We start from the raw sequence: 23,992 nt of genomic DNA on the forward strand, positions 1-23,992 counted from the left end.
ATGAGGCCTAATGTGCTACAGAAAGGTTTAGTTCACTGTATAGTGTACTGAAAAAAATAAAATAAAATCTGATATATATATCAAACTGTTTTTCTATTTCCTTAAATGACTCAACGTGCTAGTATGTCAGTTTTGTTTGGAAATACACTGTAATCAGCATTGAGTAAATACTGACTCTTACTGAGTTCTGTTTAAAGCAGGTGGATATAAAACAGCCTGATAAGAGAAACCAACACTGAATAAATGAAAAACTAGTAAACACAATACTGCATTAATAAATAAAAAAGTAGATACATACTTTACCCTGCATTGACCATGTGGAAGACAATTTCAATAATAAATAAATTATTCAGGTGTTAAACAAAATACACTCACATATGTTTTTTTACATTTTGCGTGTGTGCTTTCTTTCATTTGACAGCAAAACAATGCACAAGTTTGATGTAGACTTTGAAACACAATGATAAATGTAAAACAGAGAAGCTGACTGTGAGACTATCAGCTGAAGAGCAAAAGCACATGGTAAGGTAATTTGTTTTAGGTGCGTAATATCTGTTAAAATATGCTGAACTGGGAACTTACAGATCAAGCATGGATCATCTCTTAATCTGGCCACATGTTTAAAAAGATTATGCATGCAAAAGCTATCAATGATAAATGTTATTAGCCTCAGTTATCTGCAGAGGATTAATGCACTAAACAGAATGGAAATGTCTACATATGTAAATATTTTGACCTTTTGTTTATAGCACTAGCATCACAAATAGCTTTGTGGATTTTAAAAATCATCCAATTAGAAAACGCTTTAACACTGTGTATAGTTATAATAATTCAAAGCAACACAGAAAAAAAAATCATGTTTGCTCATTATTATATAAAATTTAATTTAAAACTCCTGGTGCTAAACATACCTCTGGTAATAAACAATAGTTTGCTATTTATGTGGTCAAGTGTATATAAGAATTTTTGTTTGGTGTGAGATTTTTGATACTCAACAGTTTTCAGCCTCCTTCATAAACCACACAGGTTTGGACCAGAGGCCTGCCTGTACTCCATTGCTCCTAAGCACTGAAGCACTAATACATGACATAACCCGATACATTTTTAAATGCAGAGCTGCTTAAGGACCCAAAGATCTTCACCACACGACTGGTTTACAGCTTTGTCTCTAGTGTACAGAGATGTCTTTGGATTCTCTAAAACTTTTAATGCCGTTATTTTCTGTTGATGATGAAATCACCAAATTTAACACACTATTTACACACCAACTTTCACTGACTGTTGAACCTTTCTCTAACTTATTAAAGTCTGAAAGACTTAAGGAACTCTCTCTGTGAAGCATTTCTTTTCCTTTGTCGGACAACATATAAATTCAATAAATCATATTATAAATAAGTTTTTTAAATCATAGTTTTTGATTTACAGTTCCCTTTTCCCCATGTTTTGAACAGTAGTCCAACTTTTTAGTACTTAATTCATAAATAAGTAACTGACCTTTAAGTTCATTTTAAAGTATAACTATATGGTATAGTTTTAAATTAAAATAGTAAATCGTATAGAATCAACTGGGCAAGTCTTATTATTAAATCTCTTAATGTGTATTATATTTAATGCTGATGAACTCTATTTTTTACACCAGGCAATTCACAACAGGAAAAAGTGCAGGTAGTCAAATAACAATGATCTCCCAGAAAGGGAAACCATTGTCACGGAGAGCCTGCATAAATAATACCATAACCCTGAAATGTAAGCAGTCACATGAAACTCATAAAATTATAATTTAATCTTTTACACTAATACTTGGGCAACATGTCAAAATATGACCAAAATGACCAATCAAATACATAATGAAATAAAATAAATTTTTAAGAAATTAGAAATTGTAATATTTTCTGTAATATTGAGGTGTACTGTAAGGTGCTTCTGTCAATTGTTTCACAGAAAAGTTTATGTGTTTACTGTCAGGTTTATAACAACAGAGCTTTTTCATGTGCAATAAAGGAAAGAACCGTTGTAAGGTATAAAACCAGGGGAGGTACTTCAAAAAGATTTTCTTGATACCACGTCTACACTGAGTACCAAAGTTTAACATACTATACAAACAGAATCAGTGTAAAGCAAAAGCTTTTTTTCTTTGTAAAGCTGAAGCTTGATTTGGATTTATGCAGAAAATCTACGTCCTAACTTAGGTAGTAACCAGGAACTCATATTTATCCCTACACTGCAACCTTCCACGCCATTTAACTCGTTGTAGTATGCATCCAGCAGACGTGTAGCTACATTTCTCGAAAGGCGCACGTCAGGTTACGCAGAAAGTTGTGGCGTAGGGTTAAAATGTGCTTGCATTTTATGGCATAAGTTACAGCATAGATGTGATGCAGAAGTATAATTCACATGTAATGGGCATCACACCTTTTATGTTTACCACTGACTTTCTTTCATGGTCACTGAAAATAAAATGCAGCATGAGAGGTCAGGAGGTCAATTGATGATGTTACAGAACAGAGGCAACATTGTCTTCACCTCTACAGAGAAATAAATACATTTAATTTGGAATTAATTCGATTGATTGAATTATATGTATATACCTGTGCCAGCTTCATCATCATGTGGGCAAAGACATGAAGAAAGCCAACAATAGCATCCCACAGCCTGCTGTGGGCTAGGGACTGTTGGTTGCCATTGCATGGACCCTGAAATAAGAGACTATGTGTTATAGGCAAAACAGCAAAAGCATCCAATCTGTATAAAGGTCTGATCTGCTCCAGTGTTACCTGGATATATTCAGTTAGACTGTTGAAAATCTGTTTTGCCACTGTCATAGCTTTGGAGAAATTTTTTTTGCCTGGTTCATCGATGACATCCTTCCCAGAGTAATACCAGTAGAAGTCACTTATAGACTCCTTGAATGAAAAATAAGGGGTCATTAGAGAAATTTTGATACCATACTGCAAACACACTTTAGAAGTAAAATTATTGCACAGTTTAAAATGCAATAATGTTTAAAAGAGAAACTCATTTTATGATATGTGTGGCTTCGCAATATCACAAGTCCCACCATAGCCTTAAAACCTTTATTTTCAATCTGTATATGGTGCACTAACTGCAGCCAGTGTACCTGGAGACGGAGAAGGTAGTCCACTGTACAGATGATGACATTGATGGTAGTTGTGCTGCCTGTTTGAGTCCGCAAGTAGTTCTGAAAATCTGCATTAAAATAGACATCATTTTGAATAAGAAGATATGTGCTTCATGAGTGTCTCAATTTATTGTTACTCTCATTTGACACATGAGTAATTCCCACCATTATTGTGACCTTCACAAAGCAACTGCAGGAAACGGAAGAGGTCACAGGTGAACTCATCATCTGACATCACTTTCTCATCTAAAAAGATGAGACAAATGAATGAATCAAAGAGATACATTCGAGCTAAATCAGATTACACGTAACGGTAAAAAAGTCTAACAACTTATCTGAGTATAAGAAATGTGAGGATAATAACTAAAATTCATTACTGAACTTACCACCATGAATACAAGGATTTTAGTATCAGGCACCTCAATAACCACCTCTGACTGAGTGCTGCTCGTTTCAATAAAATTAAGGATGACTCTTTTTTTTTTTTTTTTTTTCAAAATTCAACCCCATTTCCTAAAAAACGTGGGAAGCTTTTTAAAATGTCAGGAAAAAAGACCCTATTCTATTTAATTGGTTTACTTTACAAAACATATGAAATGTTGAAACTGAGATTTTTTTTAAACATAATTTTTAGAGAACCCTTCAACTTAAGAAAACACCAGGAAATAGAAAAACAATGTAAAAGCACACAAAACACAATGGAAATTTAATAAAGCATAGTGGAAGTAGAAAAATACTGGTGGCTGTCAGTTCTACACCTCAGCGTACTAGCAGATACACGTGTGGTATCCATTTCAAAATCCTGTATCACATTGTTCTCGAGTTATCGGATTCACAAGATTTTCAGAAAACTTGACCTCTGACCTTATTGTCATTGTTTGTCTGTTAGGTAATTGCTTTGGTGCATTGTGAAGGGCAATGGGGATGGCCTTATCAATAGGAAAAGCTGTAAAATAAAAAGTTCAAAATCTACAAACTTCTTCATATTCTTAAAGTTGTCCGGCAGGCCGAACTGGAGTCTTTGCTGGGCCAATTCTGGGCCCCAAGCCTTATGTTTGACACACCTGCCATAGCGAAATGTGTGCTTTTCTTGCTAGCCATTGGCTTGTCACCTTCACACTTCTGTGTATTTTGTGAGGTTTGTGCACTTTTGCAGCTTGTATGTGTGTTTTTTTTAAATTTCCATTGCTTTTATATGCTTTTTCATCGTTTTTCTATTTAATGGTAATTTCTTAAGTTGTAGTGTGTTTGACCTCTCAGAGCCACCATACTTTTGGATGTCATGACTGTCAAAGCTTTGATAGAGTTTAGCAGAAATGTTTATCACAAGTAACAATGTTAACAGTTTGAGTTTGGGAACTGATAACATAAATAATTTTGCATCAGTTCAGGATCTCCTTCGATTGTCTATAAAACTTTTCTTCTTTTTTCATAACATGCTTTCACTGAAGTGCACCCGACTCTAAAACTGAAACTGAAAAGGAACATCTAAAAAACACTGTGTCTAGTTGGCAGCATTGGCTGCTTCAAATTTGTAAATATTGTTCCATGTTAGAGCTGAGGCTTTGTAATGTGGAAAATCTTTGGTTTCCACGTTCCCTATTGTACCCCCCCAAACCCTAACAGATGCTGGCTTTATAATTTTGTGCTGAAACAAGCCAGATGGTTGCTCTCCTCTTTAGCCTAGAGGACTCTGCTTCCTTAGCTCCAAAAATAGTTTCTAATTTTCACTCGATAGATCGAGGACAGTTTTTAACTAAACTCCATATTAAGGCCATCTTAAATGTTTGTTTTATTGGGGGGGTTTTAAACATGGTTGGGCTATAACTAGCATTTGTAGGTTCAGTTCACTGACAACTGTTTTCAGAAATGCTTCTGAGCCCTTGCAGTGACTTTCATTACATAATCACGCCTGCTATTAAAGCAGTGTTGTGTAATCCATTGTCACCAGAGGGACTGAAGATCATGTCTATTCAATCACAGTTTTGACCCTTGTGAACAGAGTTTTGTGGAGAGTTGCGAGTTTCAATGCTTTCCCTTGTGTTCTCGGGATGCTTCAAATCTTTGAATAACATTAAGTACTGCAGATGATAAAATCTTTTTCTGATAAAATTCTTTCAGTTTTGAACCATATCTCCATTTTCTTTAAGTTTCTTTAGTGATATCATGCATCTTTTTCAGCTGTTTATTGTTGTATCCCAACTTTTTAATTTATTTATTGCTAAAATAAGATTCACAATGAGGATTTAAGAAAAAAGAATACAATTTCTCAGTTCCAAAATTTGATTGCACTCCTTTTGTTTCAGTGTTTAACAATATTATGCACACTGTCCCAATTTTTTTTGGAAACAGGGTTTTAATATAAATCAAAGAAATACAAATGACTGCGGTTTGACAAAGTCTGACATACAAGCACATGTCAGGCACCATACACGAGGCATCAGCATCACATGCATACACTAAATTTAAAGAGAAAAAAAAACAAAAAAACTGAGACAGTAACAAACATTTGGTCACAACATGTATAAACTGAGACAATGATATAGGACTCTTGTACAGACAGAAACAAAGCAATAAAGTGAAATGTTAGCAGCAGTCAGAGGTGAACCCACGATATTACTTGATTTATTAATTTTCTCTTTTCTTTTCAATTTCCCGTTCACCGCTGGCTACATGGAACAAGCACACAAACGCAGAATCATGCAGGATATACAAGCTTCTAACGTAAATGTCAGAGAGGTTGGGGTTTTGTCCAACAAAAGGCTGAAGGGAATCCAGTGCATGATAGAGTACATCCAAGAATACACACATTTCTTGTCACATGAAACTTAATTCGAAGGAGATATGTATTTGGATGTGCCACATTTATGAATAAATGTGCTGCAAATTGAAAAAAATAACAATCGAGGAGACTTTAGTTCAATATAGTTTCGTTTATAGCATCTTTTGTGGCCATGTTTCAAGATAGGAATAGCCTCTTTATAAGTCATGTGATTAAGAAATGTGCGAGAAGGTATTAGGGTTGAGAAATGAGGAACTCTATCACTATTCATAACAAATATCGTTCATGAAGGTTTCATTCCCCGTTTGAATAGTAGTTCATGGGCAGAAAAGACCGGATTCCATCCGAGGCTTTTTGGAATGAACAAGACACGTGAGGAAGGGCGCGAGCTGTGAGCATGAAAGATGGAGAGGCATCCAATCCTCTCTTCAATGTTAGAAAGAGAAATGAGGGAGCAAAAAAAGGACAGGGGAGTGAAAGAGGAGCAGCAGTAGGACAGAGAGGCAGATGGACAGAAACATGATTTACCCCGATCTAGGTTCAAGTCTGAGGGCCATGAAAGGAGGGACAAGGGAGAGGTGGCAGTGATCGTGGGGAAGGGAGAGAGGATCAGTGTGTTGACAACAGAAGAGGACTAAGAGATGAGGAGGGGGAGATTAACAACATTCCATGGCAAATTCATTCAGCTAGAACTTTAAATTAACCTCCAGAATTAGATGACAAAAGTAGGTGACAAAACTACTAAACATACAGAGGAAAACATTTGAACCAATTTAAGTTAAATCATGAATATGTAATTCTTTAACAGTTATCCAAGGGTTAATAATACTTTATGTTAGGGAACTAATCACTCAATAAATGAAAATTTGTACAGTAATGGCACAGATGGATTTAAACAAAGATGAATTAATAGATGCTTAAAATGTCTTAAATCTGATCATTCATGTGATAAAATGAACAATGGCATGAATTGGTACTCACTTATTCTTCAGTTGAATTACAGAAAGTGATTTCTCTTGACCTTTCAAAACTCCTTTGAGTCTTTTTTACTTTGCTATTGTGGTTTACACAGGAAAAGAGTCTAAAGTATATGCATTTGATTCCTCCAGTGTCTTTTTACTACTCAAAGCGTATATTACTGTGTAATGCGATGGTATAACAGCAGTATTAACACCAACACCATAATCTGCATTTATAAATGATTCTGATCATCGACTATATAACAGCAGCTGCAGTGTAACAGCTTTTCTGCTGTATCTTCAATGTGAAAAAGTGATGCTTAAGAAAAACAGCATGAAGACTTACTGGTGCCTTCCTCTGAAACCATGCCCAGCCCCTCTGCCTTGTTCTGCCTCTCAAAGGCATTTAGATCCAGGACACTGCACAGAATATAAAGCTTTTTTCCCCCCTGTTTACTATTAAAAGTTATAAACCACATTTACACTTTTGTTGAGTATTTGAAAACTGACCAGCAAGTCTGCATCAATGCCTGGACACTCAAAAAGAAGCCCACATCCTTCTTGTCCTTTAAGTACTCCAGCATTTTCTGTCAACAAATAAGGGTAATTCAATAAAGGGTCTTCTTTAGAGGTATCTCCAAATTTATAATTATATGTGTTTATATTAAAAAGGCATACCCGCTGAACCTCACTGTTCCCACCGTTAAGGATAGAAATACCCAGCTTGAGGGTTGTAGACACCATTGGGCCCGTTTCACCTGCAGGAAACAGGAAGCCATGAACACAATGCGGGTAAACAAAGCTGACCAAAGATAAGGATAAAGACTACCTTTGCAGGCACTGATCATTTGCAGGACCATTTCTGCAGCGCCACGATTATGCAGTCTAGACTGCTGGTACAAGAGTCTTTGTTTCTCCATTTCTTTTTCCTGCGGTCAACACAAACATTATGAGGATTTGCTCCCATTATATGTCACAGAGAGAAGGTAAAACGATAGGATGGACTATAGAATCAAATTACAAATATATATACAGTGCTGAACAAATCTCTTACACCCAATGTAAGATTTATGCCACAGCTGCTCTAACTCAACAGCATTATTAATTACCAAAATATTTTTATGTTTCTATAATGGTTAATCCACCAGTATGCACAAGCTCTTAAACTGAAATTACATTTTAATACAAAATTATAATTATTGTTGTTTTCAATCGACTTTTTTTAAATGCATGTTTTTAGAGAAAAGCAGAAAGAATAGTAAATTGTTATTAGCATTTTTATTTATTTATTTTTTTTACTAAGATGCCAAATTGTTATATTGCAGTATTGAAAAGAAAAAATTGTTTTACTGATTGACTGTCATTGTGATTAATATCTGACAGTTCAGTTTGTTTTTTGATTAATAAATGTCCACATAATATTTAGTTTTAAACAATTTTTTCACAGATTTTTAAAATATTTGTGTTATCTTTTTTGTGTGAGAGGTGCTAATAAATTTGTTAAGTGCTGTATATATTTGCTAAAAGTCGTAAAACAGTGGTTCTTCAAAAAAAGTCCATTCTATCAATTAAGATTTACAATTTAATTTCACATTCACTTGCCTTTCACACAAATCCCTACCGCTTTAAATCATCATCACCAATCAGTTTGACAGTTTTTTTCACTCTGTTTGTAGAAAAATGAATGTACCTCTAAAAGAAAATCTACATTAATCATTAACCTTTGTGAATTACCAATTAATTATTAATGTCCTTTCATGGATTTTACAATAATTTTATCAAGATTCAGATTTTCAGTGTCAATTCAAAACCTGACTCTTGCACACATTCTCTCAATTCACTTCATTAGTCACAGGGTTGTTACACTACTTCTTCACGTTTGCTGGCTGGAGCAAGCGTTAGACTACAGGAAACAGTTCCACTGGCTTAGTATTTCAGCCATGTAGATACCCAAAGTTTCTTAAATGCAGCGGTCCTGCAAAGAAGATACTTTGGATCAAAGCCTTTATTCCTCTGTATCAGAGATATTTCTTTGGCTTTCCATTGCAGTCTGTGCTTACTTTGAGAAATGACTTCAAATATTAATGCAAAATAAACATAACATTTTTCTTCAGCCCTTCTTCTTCTTCTCTCTTTTCTTCTTTAAATCTAAATGGCTTTCAATATTCATCTTTATTCATAATACTGAGCCAATCGCATATTAAATGCCATTTATGGAAAAGAAAAAGAGCAAATGAATATCTCTGAATCCAGAAGGCAAATTGACATTACTCTATCTATCAGCCACGTTATATATCAACTTGTATCATAGTGACCCTAAAACAACAACAACCACTGCTCCCAAGCCCCCCTCCCTCCCTCCCTTCTCCCAACCACCCTCCCCACTCCCAACCACCCTCCCCGCCACCCACGTATGCCTAGCCGAGCTCTACCCGCTATGTGTCGTGCAGGTGGACCTCAAACTTACCCTGCAGTCCCTGACTCTCTAGTGAAGCCTGACTGTGACTTGTGCACTATGTGAATTAAACTTTAAAGCTACGACTATGTGTACGTAGATACAGCTTTTAGTGTTGTATATTCTACACTGGCTTTCACTGTAGTCTGTCAGTATGCTATGTGAGTGGGGGAAGGGAACATTGAACACAAGCATTCAGTTAGCAAAGACTGGTGTTATGAAGCTGAGACCAATTAGATGGAACAATGAGGAAAGAGAGATGGAGAGAAACAAAACAGACAGCTATATAAACTGGGAGGAATGACAGTGTTATAAAATGAGTATATGTTTTTTTAATAGCCATTGGAATTTAAGTGGACTTTAACAGGATATCCAATGTAATTTTAGGTCCAGTTTCTGTATGTCTGACTCCCCAGTTTCATATAACACCTCACAAATGTTTTGGAAGGCATTTTTGAATATTATATACAATATTTTAGTAGTTTAAAGCAATGATACATAATGATGAAGCACAACATCAATGAGCAAACAAACACAGCTCACTGGAAGTATGTAATGGTTCAGTGGCAGTTTCTTCTAAGAGCACAATCAGAACTGGGGTATACAATGAACTACTGTGTCTGAGACGCTGTGCACAACTGGACGCAATGAATGTAGTACAGCCTGCACAGAGCAGCTGCTACTGCCTGTCAATGTTTAAAAATAAATCCCAGCTAGCCTACTCTAATACTGTAGCCTTTATAGAGTACTAGAAAATCAGAAAAAGCTACACTTTACTTCTTTACTTGATCTAAAATAGGAGGAATTGTTCATCAACCTGAGCTGATAATGATTTAAAAATAGATTAATTAACATCATGATTGTTAATTTGAGTTACAGTTATTATTATTGTTGATGTTAATTTTACATTTATTAAATCTAATTAGATCCAATCCAGGCGCAATAAATAGTAAATGGTGCATGAAAGTGACTGTAGTCGAGTTGTTTTAAGTTGAAGCATAATAACATTTTGTTGCTGATGAATTTAGGGAGTATACAGTAATTTACACAACTAAAGCATACCTGGATTGGAGCTTTGAGTTTCTAAGTAAAGAAACTCAGAATGAATGAAGCTTAGCATACAAACAAAAGAAACAGCAGAGACAGACCATAAAGAAGCAACAAGACGATATGAGAGAGAGACACAGAGACAGAGAGAAAGAGAGATGTGGTTGTGAATAAATGCTCCAATGATGAGGTCACTCAATGCGTCGAGAGCTACCGCTCCAATGTGTTCCTGGTCCCCAGCCCCTGGCCGCCCATTACCAGTTCTGACTGTCGCACCTCAAAGGACATCTCATCCTCAGCATTTTCCCCCATTTCCTCTCCACCTTCTTCTTCCTCACCAATATGACAACTCTAAATACACAAAGAGGGGAGAATAAACATGGGTGTTTCAGAGTACACAATGCTGTAGTTCTTTGCAAACTTCAGCGCACTTCAACACCTTCTGCGATGACTTACCTTTGCCATAATATCAGCATATGCCATATAAAGATGATCAGTATCCAGTTTACTGAAATGACAGAAGTGCAGATCACAAATTAGAAATAACATGCTGATTTTTTTTCCCACAGGTGCACCACGTCTCTGCATTTCACTGCTGTTGTATCAGTGAGGATCTAACCTCTTCTCTGTAAGAGCAGTACGACTAAAATGGAGAATTAGCTGATGAAGGGGATCTGGCTTTGTTTCCTTCTCCTCTTCCTCATCTCCTTCCTCTTGCTCCATTGCTTTCTGGGATGTTCAATAAAACAAAAGTGTGAGTAACGCTAAAAGGAAAACATCTGTAGATGAAACTACATATGGCACTCACAGATAAGTCGTCTATCATTCTGTCTTCAAATGAGAAGCCTTCAGGATGAAGCCAGTTGCGCCTGTATCCCTCAAGGAACATGTTTGAAGCTCTGTGCCTGAAAAGCAAAAACCAAAACAAAATAGACTAGATATAGTGCCTTGTGGTTGCATGCCTTCTCCAATCACTCAGATTTAGACCTGGGTCTTTTCAGATTCACAAACATAGAGACGACTTGGATGGACTTAAAATGGATATTTATTGTATTTATACTTAGCTTTTTTTTTTTTACATACATGGCTCCATAGCAGTTGCTTTTTTACCTTGGAATGTTATATAGTGGTGTCATCCTAAAGCAAGCGACCACAGCTCTGCGTCGTTGCTTGGACAACAGTTTGTGCCACACCATCTTCTTGGATTTAAACGGATGCTCCGTCTATCAGAAAAGACATGCACTTGTAAAGTGATCAAAAAATTTCTAATGGTATGTGACACTTCCAATTGATTTATATTAACAATATACTTTTTACTTTTTTCCATAACATAGAACTTTCTAAGGTATCTAACCTTATTCTGAGTCTGACAGAATCTCTTCTAAATTCTGACCAATGCTGCAGGGCAGGAATATACAACGCATTTCACATTGTGGACCGCATGCATCCCACTTTGATTTTAATTGGGCCAGATTGGTGATAATCCCTTTTCTCTCAGAACTTTAACTGCGTATTTAATCTCTGCAATATTTCAACAGAAGAAAATGAAAGAAATCTGTTAGTACAACTCGTTGGGCTTAAGTTGTAAGTAAGTAAAAGTCTGACACCTCTGGCCTAGACTGACCTGTAATTATAAAAGTTTTTTTTTTAAGTTACAAAAAATGTCCCATTTGATTTATTTAACTTACTGTGGATGTAGTTAAAAACTGTAATTCCTATAGCAGATAATGAAAAAACTGGAACTTTTCTGTCATTTAATTGTTCATCTATTACTTCCTTATATTGGTGTAGTTTGTAGTCTTTGCCAGACCGGTTATGTCTGACACCCCCGCTACAGGAGGAGTAGCAATTCTTTTTACTTATGAAAGGATGGATGGAAACCCGCAATGCCATGCCATAAGCTTACCAGTATTTCACCCACATAAGCTAAAAACTACTGAGACTAGTAACACCTAAAATTATTTCAAGCCTTATCCTTTCTTTTCTGTTAGGACATGCTGCCTCTGTTATCCCTGTATTCATATCTATGTAGTACATGCTGTGTAGACATCTTTGTTGTGTGTATTTTTGAATATCTATATTTGAGACATAGTGCACCTGCTGCACTATAAATGACCAACACTCACCACTTCAAGGTGGTAGAGGACCGCAGAAACCTCCTGTACTCTCTTAACAACTTTCGGTGGGGCATCTGCATCTTCAGCCTTCCCTGCCATCTCCTTGTACAGCGCCATCTGCCAGCGCATGGATGGGTTGTCCACCTTTTCACAACATATGGATACAGAGTTTTCTGAAATATCTTGAGACTGATTATCTGTAGTTACAAATCTCATCCCTGCAGCTATTTTACTACCGGTTCTTTAAGTATACCTTGCCCTGTAGATGCAGGTTATTCTGCAGGAACTCTCTTACTTCTTCATCTGTGTCTCTCTGTAAAGTAAAACATTTTAGCGATTGTTTTCCTCCGTGTATATCATAATACAAATCATACTTCAGATGTTTACTAGAACCAAGTTCAAAGTCAGGAAAAAAACTACCAAAGAGTATCGGATCTTGGCCAAGTTGATAAGCTCCTGATCAGCAGGAGAGCACATGTTTAGGCCTATGGGGAGCATCTTTTTCAAGGCAGCCACAATAAGTGAGGTCTGGACTGAGTAACGATCTCCCCGTTTCTTCTTCTTGGTACGCTCAGTATCTGAGCCTCCACCCTGTGAAAAGGACGATAAGGCAGAGAGCATAAACAATATCTAATAACGTGCCAGCAGTACAACAGCTCAGACAAGGACTGATAAGTTTGAATATTTATGTCCTGTTAGGATTGACACTAACTTAACAAACTGATTTAAAATACTGTCTTGAAAAATTACAAAATATTCTGAATATAAGCCTGAATAAAAATATATAAAATGATTGTGATGATACAGCCAATATTCTTTACAACTCGTGATGTGACTGTATTAATGCTAAATACTGAAAGTCATTCAACATTAGCACCAGCTGAGCAATACACAGTGCTGGAAATGTTTTTATTATGCACTGTAGGTCTCTCCAAGTAGAAACACACTACTACATCTACTAATAATATAACTTATAAACATGTTAGAGTCAACAATCGGCACTAAAAAGACAAGTGCCCATATTTAAAGGTCAGAATCCGGTTGTTCCCCAACTATAGAGTTATTTTTTTTCTCCGAGCCCAGACTGGTAAGTAGAGGAGAGAGTGAAAATGTATAAGAAAGTGGGAGTATTGCTGCTTTTTGAAGGGGAGGCTGAAAGGAAATGGGTCTTAGAATAAAGTCAGTCAGTCATATTGCACTAACAACGTGCAAGAGAAAATATTTCATTCAAGTCACAATCCATTCAAAATTCCATGAAAAGGACAGCTAAACAAAACAAACTCACTTTATACTGTAATTGTAAATGAGATTTTCTAGGAACTGTAGCCCTTGGTGAAAGCTCAAAATATTAGATGATGTTAAAGAACAAGATCCTCAGAGTTAGACTTATTAGTAGCATGCTGTTAAAATCACACATCTACAATTAAACAAACTAAAGGAAATGTCTCTTCCCTGTATTTGAGCTCATGCCCTGCTTCTGTGAGAGTTCAGTCCTTCTGTTAGCTGCTCTTTCTAGAGTCCTCCATAATGTGCAAATGGATGCTATTGCATGAAGTATATAAATACCTTTCATAATATTAATGTTTACTCTATTACATATTTGCTCTAAGAATTCTACTTTACAGGGTATTTCTTTTTTGTACCACAAAACTGAACTGTGTAGATGATTCATATTGATCCTACCCATATTATAGAATCTGTTTCTAGGAAGACCGCTATCATTGTGCTGGTGATTATTTATGTAAACCCTTATCTTGCCTTGTGAAAATAAACGATTGATTCAAAAGACTTGAGCCATCCTTCATTTCTTTCTATTTTACTTTCAAGATGACAGACTTTCTTGTAATTGGTCTGGAATAATAATTCTCTAATAATCATCTGAGGGTCGTCCAATTTTTTTTTTTTTTTTGGGGGGGGGGCAGTGGGTGCTTTTTCACTTATTTTCAGAAAAACTGGTAGGCCTAAAAAAAAGCTATCTACTGTATAATAACACTGTGTAAATGTCATGTCCTTAAGAAATAGGAAAACATTCAGCGAAGAGCTGACACAGGACCTGAGAGATGCATTTTATCCTTCAGTTAATCAATCTATTGTATGTAGATGCATATGGAGGTCAGGAGAGAGGCACAACAGAGCCCAGATCTCAACATTATTGAAGCAATGTGGGATCATCTTGACAGAGAATGGAACAAAAAGGCAGCCAACATCCAAACAAGAGCTTTGAATGTCCTTCAAGAAGCCTGGAGAACTATTCCTGAAGACTAATTAAAGAAATGACAAAAAAGTTTGCCTAAGAGAGTTCAGGCTGTGTTGAAGAATAAAGGTGGTCATGTCAAATATGGATTTTCAAGCTTGTTAGAATTGAGAGAATAGAACTTTTTTGCTCTATAAACTGTATTTCTATGTTTACACATACATTAATCACCTATTTTCCTAGCAAAATACATAGAACTGAGGGGTGGCTCGGGACTTTTGCACAGGGTGTTTTGCTGAGGCATCACGGTTAGACATTAAAGTGGTCCCAGATGACCAATTTTTTTCATTTTTAATGAAATAAAAAAAAACTCTAAGTGTAAGGTGTATGTTTGTTATGGTGAAGTAGTTTAGAGGATGCAAAGCGTTTTGGGGAATATTTTAGGAAATAAGTGTGAATTAATATGTTGGTTAGGTTCATGGTACTTTGAGCACTTTTAAAAAGAGAACCCAACAAATGTTTCAGTAAATCTGCTTCAGTAAACTTTTAGCGTCAAGCTGTGTGTTAGTGTGGGTACTAGGGAGCATAAAAGAAACTAAAACAATGATGTACCATGGCATTTTAAGGGAGGAGATAAGAAAGAGCACAGAGAAGACTAACACCATCCCCTAGTGGACAAAATGCTACATTACAAATACCTACAGCTAAACCATCTTCCATGAAGAGAAACAAAAGGCATACTAGAGGACTCCAACTCAGCTATGATCAAAAAAGAGCAAACTCAGTGACAGCATGATGGCACTGTGCTCCCACTTCCACTTTGATATTTGTGTAAAGCCCAGTGCCATGAGCCGAACTGTACAGCTGAGTACTTTCATCAAACGCCTCCAGACTCCCCCCCACACACACTGGCAGGACTGGGGAAAGCCCGCAGGTGGGGCCTGCCCATTAGTCCAGTGATCCTTTATGAGAACTATATGAGTATCTTTTCCCAGCTTCCCTTATGAACAATTCTGCACTAAAGTCTATGAAGAGATACAATATAAATGAATGATTTTGTGTAAGATATTGTACATTGTACTGACATTGTGTCAGTGTAGACTTAAATCTCAATATAATAAAGTTAATGCCAGTGTAAGTGTATCCAAACCAATCGATAATGAAATATATGGCTAAGACCTTGACTTTTAATTAATATAAATGACCAGATATGTGTAGTAATAAATTCACACCAGAGTTTTGCTTCATTGCTAAGAGGCTGCAAATCAAGACTTTGCAGAAACAACTACACATAGAGGCCCTTGTCAGTGGCAGTGAATTAATTCCACATCTCGCTGATTAAAATCTGCAGGATTTTTTTGTGTGTTTCTGTGTACACAAGTTACGAGTGTTCACATGTGTTTGTGGATATGTAGTGAGTGTACTTGTGTGGATCAGATGTGCCAGTGTGCTGGGGAGGTTGATGAAAAGCTCCCCCAAAGTGAGGTGCCATGCGGTCAGCACAGCGGTCGTGCAAAAACAAAGTCTAACCTCTGTGTCCCCGCCCTGGAAACCCAGCCGCAACACGAAAGAAGAGAACAATGGACAGCCAAAGAGAGAATATCATTAACACAACTGCGAGCCTTCGCAAAGATCTGAATTAAAAATCAAATCTCAAAGAGGTTACAGCAGCTTTCACTATGTTTAAATAAGACCAAAAAACAAAAAATGGTGCGTAAGTGTGTTTTTGTATTAGACTGCTTCCCCGGCTTTCAAATAATTTTTTTTCCCTAAAGCTATTACCATTATGCTAAGAATAACAAAATGCTTATTAAATGACCAATTATAAGTGGCTGAAACTGGTTGGTAATGTCATGAAATCTTCAAATTATACCATAAAATATGGCCACGAGGGAAGGAAGACATACAGTTGTTAAACAATATGTCCTAAAGTTGCCTGATTTGACATGTGGTCTACACTAGCATGTGCTGCCTTTCACTAACTCACCTTGCTCATTTTACTCTTGCTGTCAGCGGTGAGGAATGACATGTTATTGATCTCATTCATCACCACAAAGTTTTGTTCCTCTCGCTTGAAGTTCTGCAGGAGAGAAACAGAAGCATAATTATTGGATGGATTAAGTTTTTATAAACGCTTCCAAACAAAAAGGCCAAGTGAACATACTCACATGAGATTTGGACCAGAAAATAAAGACCTCTCCAACCATTCGGAAGAGCTCTTCTGCATCTGGGTCAGGACATGTCAGCCACCTCGCTCTGTAGCAGAGTAAATTATTATAAGGCTAAAATCTCTTTATCACAAGTTTTGATAATTAACAATATATAAAAAGATTTATATATTGCAGTTTTGTCAATATGAGGCAGGATTCATAGCTTGGTGACTGTAACATTATTCTACCTGTTATTGTCCACATAGCGAATAAGTAGAGGGTAAAGGGCATACAAGTCTCTACAGAGGACAGCAAACTCATCACGTATAGTGCCATCTTCCTCATCTCCCTCTGATTTTCCCTCCATCCTTAAATGGTCCTCCTCAGCCACCACCTTTGATGTGCGTTTCTTTAGTTTCTCCATTGTTGGGATGAAGTGAGACTTGAGCATTTCTGGCTTTGCTCTGCTAACAATGGGCTGTGAAAACACTAGTGGAGAAAAGAACTGGTTTTAACAGCCTTGCAAAGGAAACCAAAAAAACACTGGCATGTGAGAAGAGTTTAAAACAGCTCCCACCAGCCAATCTCTTCATCCAGGAGGCTTCATCTATTCCCAGGTTGTTCACTACAATTTTCATGATGCTTCCTAGCAGCTGATTAAGTTGTTCTGACGTGACCTCGGTGCACAGTCGGCCCTCCATCTCAGGAAAATTTTCAGGTCCTCTCTCCCACCAGCGAATGAGGTAGTTACAAAGCATGGGTAAAGTAATTTCAATCACATGAGGCATCTCAGTGTAACGAGCCCCCGACTCTGCCAAGTCCCCAATCTCCTTCAGCAGAGTATCCAGCTCTGGGATGTCTGGACATAATTCCTGGACCTCATTGGGAAGGCCCAAGACTTTAATCCAGAAGAGAAATATTGAAAGATAATTCAAAAACAAGACTTTGCTAGATTTAAAAAAAAAAAAAGTGTGACAACAGTATTGCACTCACTGGCTCTCTCTCTGGGAGTCTTTGTGGTGTACACAGAGAAAGCATTAAATTCATTTAGATGGGGTTCTAAGTAGGCCACCGGCATAGCTGCTGCAAGGTGTGCCAAACACTCTCCAAGAGCTGGCCTCTGCCTGTAAAGGTAAAAGGACGAGTGCAGCAAATGCTCCAAAAGGATCAGTAGTAAATTACTTTACATCTTAAAAAATATGGAGTCACCTCTCAACATGTAGATTTTTCACTGTCCCCAGGGAGTAGATGCTGCACATGATCCGATAGCATGACATCTGCAGATCATCCACTGTATGCAAAAACACAGAGAGACAGAGCGTGTCAGAATTATTAATGAATAACAACGAGGATACAAAACACATGTCGAGACTAAATGTTCTCCCTTGGCCTGCGTGAGTTCTGTCTTAACTTCCTATCACTATCCAATAAAGATTTTAAAGTGGCTGTAGGTGAGTAGTTGTATGTCTTTCTTTAGTAGTCCTGTGATAGACTGGCAACCTGTTCAGTATCACTTGAATTGGTCACTGGAATTGGATAAGTGGTTAAAAGAACAGATGGATGGAATATAAAGCATGAATAAGCACTCACAGATGACATCATCTCCAAATTGGTGCTGAGCAATGTGATCAAACAGGGAGGTAAGTACTGGGAGCAGTGCAATGGTGGTGTAGTTGATGTTCTGAGAGACGCCTTTCACTTGCTGGAAAAAAGAGAAGCAGCATATGATTATGGACTTGTATATATGAGTTCTAATTTGTGAATGCCCATATTAAACATCATGTACCTGATTGCCTTTCGAAACTTTGCCCAATTTGAGATTTTCAACCATCTTCTCAATATCATCAGCAGCACTCTCAAAGAATGATCGTAGCCCTGCTTTAACAATCTCAGGTCCTGACTTCATTACCGTCCTAATGAGGCAAACACAAAAGGTAAAAGGAAAAACATGAAAAATAACTATAATACAGTTTTATAGTGTTATTAAGAAAAAACAAACAAACCTTGCATCCAGTGATCGAGCCAGAATGTGAAGACAGTTAACAATTGCTGGGGCATCCGTTCCTGCAAATATAGAAATAAATCCACATCATCAGCTACTGTATATCCATAAAAACATGGAGCAATGGCATTTAGGCTAACCCGGGTGACAGAATGGTGCATTGCAGCTCACAAAATACAGAAACACACATAAAAAGAGAAGAGAGAGAAAAGATTCAGAAAGAGTGGTGCTGCAAGTTTGCCATCTTACCAAAGAGAGAAACTCTGTGCCTCACCAAAGCAGACATTTTACAGAAGATACTACAAAGTGAAAGAAAGGAAAAGGAAGAAGAAGAAAACTCAAGAAGAAATCAAAAGCTCATAAAAGGAGAAACATAATATTTGAAAAAAAGATATACATATATATATATTTCTGTGTCATATCTATAAAACAGAGACATCACCTTGCAATCATCTCCTTCTCCTTATTGGAAGAATGCCCGCCACTACCCAGGACTTTTGCAGGTGTAGACAGAAAGTAGAGGCAGTGATTTTTGAAATACTGGTTTATTAGAGGCATCAAGATCTGAGAGAGAGAATTCAGAGGGTTTTCCACATTTAGTACAGAAATAACAAGTACAAGTATTTTACATTTTACATTCACACAATAGTCTCACCTTGGCAAAGAATTTGATTTCCTGCTCATGGGGAGACTTTTCCACTCGTCCGCTGCTAACCACAGCCTCTGTAAAACAGATTGCAATATACAATAGCACGGACACAGTGGCAAAAATTGAATGTACACCACACTATTTTTCATCTTTGCCCCACAATACCAAGATGTGCGATGAACTCCTGTGCGATTTCCATCCATTTCAGCAGTTTCTGAAGGAAACCATACGCAAACCTCTTTTCAATGGATGATATGTCCGACTCCATGTCTTTAAGGCCTCTAAAGTCGGGGAGAGTTTATATCTCAAAAATTGATATATGATAACAATGAAAGACTTCCTGTTCAGAATTTGTGCCATAATAAAACACTATTTAAGGAGGCCGCAATAATGCCATGTCCATACTGGTTTCTTATAGTGAAAGAATTAATGCTCATAATCCTCATGCTCTTGGTCGTACATCATAATACAGTCAGGCTGTTATACATCAGTTTATTTCAGTCAAGATGAAGCCTGTAATTAATGTTTGTTTTATGTTGAAAAGACAGAAGATCGAAGTCAGTGGTTAAACTTTTTCTGGTATGCCAAAGGATGTTCACGTGTCCTATCAATTATTTTTATCAATCTACACCAAAAAAACCCACAAAGTTGAATTTTAGCAACAGCAATAGCAAAGAGTTTGCTATTGCATGTAATACCATACAAATCAATGCATTTTAAGGAACTACTGATTCAAACAGTTTTGAGTAGCTTGGATAAATTTTCTTTATTTTGAACCAAGGTTCAATGTTGTCCATTCTCAACTATTTTATTATTACCTTGTGACAGCGTATCCATTAAGCTGCAAGAACTTCAGCAGCTCGTATGCCTTCTCTCTGTCTCGTGCCTTTTCTTTAGCTGTCAGGGTATCGTAGGGCACGAGCAGAGGATGTGTTCCACCTCCTGCACAAACAAAAGCACATCCAGAACTATTTGGAAAAGACTAATCTTTCTTTCTCTATATTCCACGCTCAAAAGAAATAAAATCACCTTTTGCTTGCAGCTCCAACTTTTTCTTTCTTCCCCAGGTGTTATGGTAATTTTCTGCCAGTTGTTCTGCCATTGACTATAAGCAGATATAAATATTAGTAAGATGCTAAGATTGCAAAATAGAAGGATGCAACATTTTAACCCCATACCTGCAGATCTCTCGAAAGAGCCATATGGGAGATATCAATGGGCTGTGGACTATAGCCATGGCTTGGATCATAAGTTGCCTAGAACAGAAAGATTGTTATGCACTCTACTGTACAACAAGCAACATTATTATTAAGTATTAATGCAGTCAGTCAAGGGCTCTAAACAACTGTATACCTGTGCAGTCTGTGAGATTTTTCGTGATGTTGCCTTCTTCTTCTCTGACTCTTCCTCCTCTCTAGCTTTCTCAATGTTCCATTCCCATGCAATCATGGCTTTGATTGACTCTTTAATTGGCCATCGGTAGATCTCTTTGTCCTTTGAGAAAAGTCAGTGTGAGCAGAAACAAATACACACACTACATCAAGATTCAAGATGATCACTGCATGTCTGTGAACGTACCTTCTCTGAGAATGTCTTGTACGGTCTAAGCATGGGGTGGGTTTTTGCATTTTCATCCAGTGCCTCACCGTATGACCAGTTATTCTGAATCTGAAACATACATGGCCATATACAGCATGAATTATAGCTGTCAGTCATGCTTACTAGGATCCCTTTGTATTTCTTTAGAGTTATATATACTGGTGAATGTATAGCTGCATCAAATTAACCTAATGTGTTGGTCCAGATTTAGCTAAAGACTTATAAACAAAACTTTACCTTTTCAAAGGCCCATTTGTCATGAGTGTATTCAGCATATCTGTTAATAAAGGGATCCAATCTCTCAGGGATGATAGTGCTATGGTTGGAAGAAGCATCAGAGTAAAATTAGCTTTAACTACGAAACAGAGAGATGATTAATTTCTAGCAAAGTAAAAAGCCCCTCACTTTGTTGTATCCACAGGTTTAGGATCAAAGTTTCCCTCTGCATCTACTGATGCCTTTTTCTCTGTCTTGGAGGAGTAGCTGGCATCTACATAGTCAGGAGGAATGGCTCCAGCAATGGCGCAGATGCATGGCATTGAAATTTTGAAAATTTCAGCATCAAATTTCTGGAATCACAATAAAAAAATATTACAATATCCATCCATCCATCCATCCATCCATCCATCCATCCATCCATCCATCCATCCATCCATCCATCCAGGATTTAGGGCAGCTGGAGCCCATCCCAGCTGTCATTTAATAAGCCAACTAATAAACTGAAAAAGCAAAATAATTTGCAGGAGTTACCTTGTGAGCTAGTGATTCAAAGATCCCCCAAAACAGTTTGCGTGTAAGATGCAGCTCCTCTTCTGATGCAACTCCAAAATTAGCCCAACCATTAGGGAGGCAATAATATTTCCAACAACGCTCATAGTGATTGGTTAAAAGCTGCAGAACGCAACATAACAAAAGTGAAACAGCTAAACTAAAAGAAAAATATTCTGTTAATAGTGAAAACATTTTACAGGGTCCTCATACCTTTAGAGGCATTTTGGCATACTCATTGAGAATGGGCACATCAAATACCAGCCGCCTTAGCAGATGCTGAAGCATAGATGGACGTAGATGCCTGAAGAAAAAATACATTAACACCTAATCCAAACCTGGCAGTATTAAATGACATGTAAGGCATCCTATCATGTTAAACTCACTTGCACAGAGCCATGAGGCACTCTTCAATAATATCTCTTTGGGCTTTTGTGAAGGCTCGTCCACGAGACAGCCTGTAGATTGTGTGCAACATGGAGTCAATCATTATGGCTCGATGATCACTGCCAGCAAAGAGCGGGGCACACTTGGTGATGAGTGGCAACACAGCTGAGCAGAGGTAGCGGTTCAAAGCCAAAGCCATCTCAGTGGTGCTAAAAGCAACCTGTTGACAAGAAATCTTAGCAGTTATCTTAGTCTGTATAAGCTTTCCATTGTTCCCAGAGAAACAAACAAAAACAGTGTGAACTGTTTGAGCCTTACCGTATCCAGGGAGGAAGCAGCTCTCATGTCAGGCAAAAAGCCCACCTCCAGCACATGGAGAAGGAAATCTTGGTTGTCAATACCATAAACTCTGTCCAAGAACAGCACCATGGGAGCCTTGTGATCTGGCACAAAGCTAGCAGACATCTTTGGTTCAATGACGCTGTTGTCTAAGCACAACATGAAGAAAACATTTGGGGAAAGTAATTAAAATGACTGAAAACCCAGAGAGAAAGGACCTATTAGCACGCTGCTGTGTACAATGTAGGACAACCAGTAAAACCATTATTGGTTTTACTGGAGCCATTATTGGGATAATTTGTTGACTGACTGAATACATAACTAATTTATTATGAATTTTCACCTTTTCCAAAAGCTGGAATCTGAAGGGGAAGACTGATGACTCCCACCAGATCTTCTATAGGGACCAGAGACCTCAGAATGGCCCTGATCCTGAGAGCCTCACCTTTACCAGCCTGGATCAACTGTAGAGACAAACACACTATAAATGTTTTTTTTTCTCTATAAAACTAAAACATTTGGATAAGTTTAGCATGGCAGCTTACATGCATCTCTGGAGCACATCTTCCCAGCAGGTCAATAAGAGCAGAGTAAAAAGACATAATGGCATTTCCCAGGTGAACCCTGTTCTCCTCGTGCTGTTCCTCACCTCCAAACCTGTTGGTAAAAAACATGTCTCCATCTTTCTGCAACACTAGAGCAGATAATAAAGTCCTTCCAATGAAGCCAAAAAGCTCTTACATGGGAAAGCGTCTATCTTTCTTAACACTAGGGCCATCCCTTGCAGGGTCCTCTGATATTTTGATTGCCTCCTCAATTGCAGCCAGGAGTCCATTACCACCCTCTCCTCTCAAGGCTGGACCAAAGCACTCAGGCCTACGGATGAGGAGGCGCACCACCACATTTGCATTCTCCTCTACACTTTCTCCTACAAGAAATAGAGACCATAGTTCTTATAGGTTATTGATAAGATCGAGAATTAGAAATAATGAGGAAATTAAAATGAAATGTTGAAAAAAAAAAATCTGACCATTGACAAAAACAGCAAAACGAAGAAAGTCAAGATATTTCTCTCCACCACAAGGATTCCAGCCGATGTCAGGATATCCTTTAGCCAGTAGCATTGGACAGCTCTGAAGTCCACATCCGGCTAAATACTTCACTACCTGGAAAGATTATGAGTGTATTCAAGTCAGGTTAAAAAGCTATAGAATTTTGAACAGATAAACTTTGTTTTACCATTTCAAGATCCTGCTCTTGAAGAGCCAATGCCAGCTCGTTATTGTCAATACAAGACGCTGCAGCCACATCCAAGGGGGTGGAGCCACGCATTCCTAAAGTATACAACAAACGCAGTGGCCAGGTTTATCACAGTCCATGTATGAGAAAGAAATCATCGAGACTA

The 23,992-nt window shown here is 37.5% G+C and overlaps 1 protein-coding gene across 11 annotated transcripts in view; it reads right to left on the reverse strand.

The window, feature by feature from the left end:
* The window catches only part of LOC120734287 (ryanodine receptor 1-like), a 56,759-nt gene that overhangs the window by 11,781 nt on the left and 20,986 nt on the right, over positions 1-23,992 (reverse strand). The window contains exons 45-92 of one of the 11 annotated variants that reach the window (XM_040032998.1): positions 23,827-23,921; positions 23,618-23,753; positions 23,329-23,515; positions 23,133-23,244; positions 22,931-23,051; positions 22,567-22,736; positions 22,248-22,468; positions 22,075-22,165; positions 21,844-21,984; positions 21,499-21,662; positions 21,331-21,409; positions 21,073-21,162; positions 20,848-20,988; positions 20,673-20,750; positions 20,524-20,599; positions 20,313-20,436; positions 19,660-19,775; positions 19,501-19,568; positions 19,288-19,409; positions 19,095-19,144; positions 18,847-18,907; positions 18,630-18,756; positions 18,434-18,545; positions 18,053-18,134; positions 17,837-17,967; positions 17,421-17,741; positions 17,092-17,332; positions 16,862-16,949; positions 16,681-16,773; positions 16,224-16,238; positions 12,920-13,090; positions 12,753-12,812; positions 12,509-12,643; positions 11,493-11,605; positions 11,191-11,287; positions 11,002-11,111; positions 10,839-10,890; positions 10,641-10,733; positions 7,710-7,809; positions 7,559-7,638; positions 7,391-7,467; positions 7,227-7,300; positions 6,450-6,467; positions 3,305-3,385; positions 3,119-3,207; positions 2,775-2,903; positions 2,589-2,693; positions 299-304 (exon numbers count right to left, since the gene is read on the reverse strand). In XM_040032998.1, the coding sequence (XP_039888932.1) occupies positions 299-304; positions 2,589-2,693; positions 2,775-2,903; positions 3,119-3,207; positions 3,305-3,385; positions 6,450-6,467; positions 7,227-7,300; positions 7,391-7,467; positions 7,559-7,638; positions 7,710-7,809; positions 10,641-10,733; positions 10,839-10,890; positions 11,002-11,111; positions 11,191-11,287; positions 11,493-11,605; positions 12,509-12,643; positions 12,753-12,812; positions 12,920-13,090; positions 16,224-16,238; positions 16,681-16,773; positions 16,862-16,949; positions 17,092-17,332; positions 17,421-17,741; positions 17,837-17,967; positions 18,053-18,134; positions 18,434-18,545; positions 18,630-18,756; positions 18,847-18,907; positions 19,095-19,144; positions 19,288-19,409; positions 19,501-19,568; positions 19,660-19,775; positions 20,313-20,436; positions 20,524-20,599; positions 20,673-20,750; positions 20,848-20,988; positions 21,073-21,162; positions 21,331-21,409; positions 21,499-21,662; positions 21,844-21,984; positions 22,075-22,165; positions 22,248-22,468; positions 22,567-22,736; positions 22,931-23,051; positions 23,133-23,244; positions 23,329-23,515; positions 23,618-23,753; positions 23,827-23,921 (5,243 nt within the window). The remainder of the gene's footprint in view (positions 1-298; positions 305-2,588; positions 2,694-2,774; positions 2,904-3,118; positions 3,208-3,304; positions 3,386-6,449; positions 6,468-7,226; positions 7,301-7,390; positions 7,468-7,558; positions 7,639-7,709; positions 7,810-10,640; positions 10,734-10,838; positions 10,891-11,001; positions 11,112-11,190; positions 11,288-11,492; positions 11,606-12,508; positions 12,644-12,752; positions 12,813-12,919; positions 13,091-16,223; positions 16,239-16,680; positions 16,774-16,861; positions 16,950-17,091; positions 17,333-17,420; positions 17,742-17,836; positions 17,968-18,052; positions 18,135-18,433; positions 18,546-18,629; positions 18,757-18,846; positions 18,908-19,094; positions 19,145-19,287; positions 19,410-19,500; positions 19,569-19,659; positions 19,776-20,312; positions 20,437-20,523; positions 20,600-20,672; positions 20,751-20,847; positions 20,989-21,072; positions 21,163-21,330; positions 21,410-21,498; positions 21,663-21,843; positions 21,985-22,074; positions 22,166-22,247; positions 22,469-22,566; positions 22,737-22,930; positions 23,052-23,132; positions 23,245-23,328; positions 23,516-23,617; positions 23,754-23,826; positions 23,922-23,992) is intronic. The other 10 variants (XM_040033001.1, XM_040033002.1, XM_040033005.1 and 7 more) reach the window with 10 other exon arrangements.

Source organism: Simochromis diagramma, unplaced genomic scaffold (assembly GCF_900408965.1).
Source record: "Simochromis diagramma unplaced genomic scaffold, fSimDia1.1 OVJJ01000216.1, whole genome shotgun sequence".
NCBI classification, from domain to species: Eukaryota; Metazoa; Chordata; class Actinopteri; order Cichliformes; family Cichlidae; genus Simochromis; species Simochromis diagramma.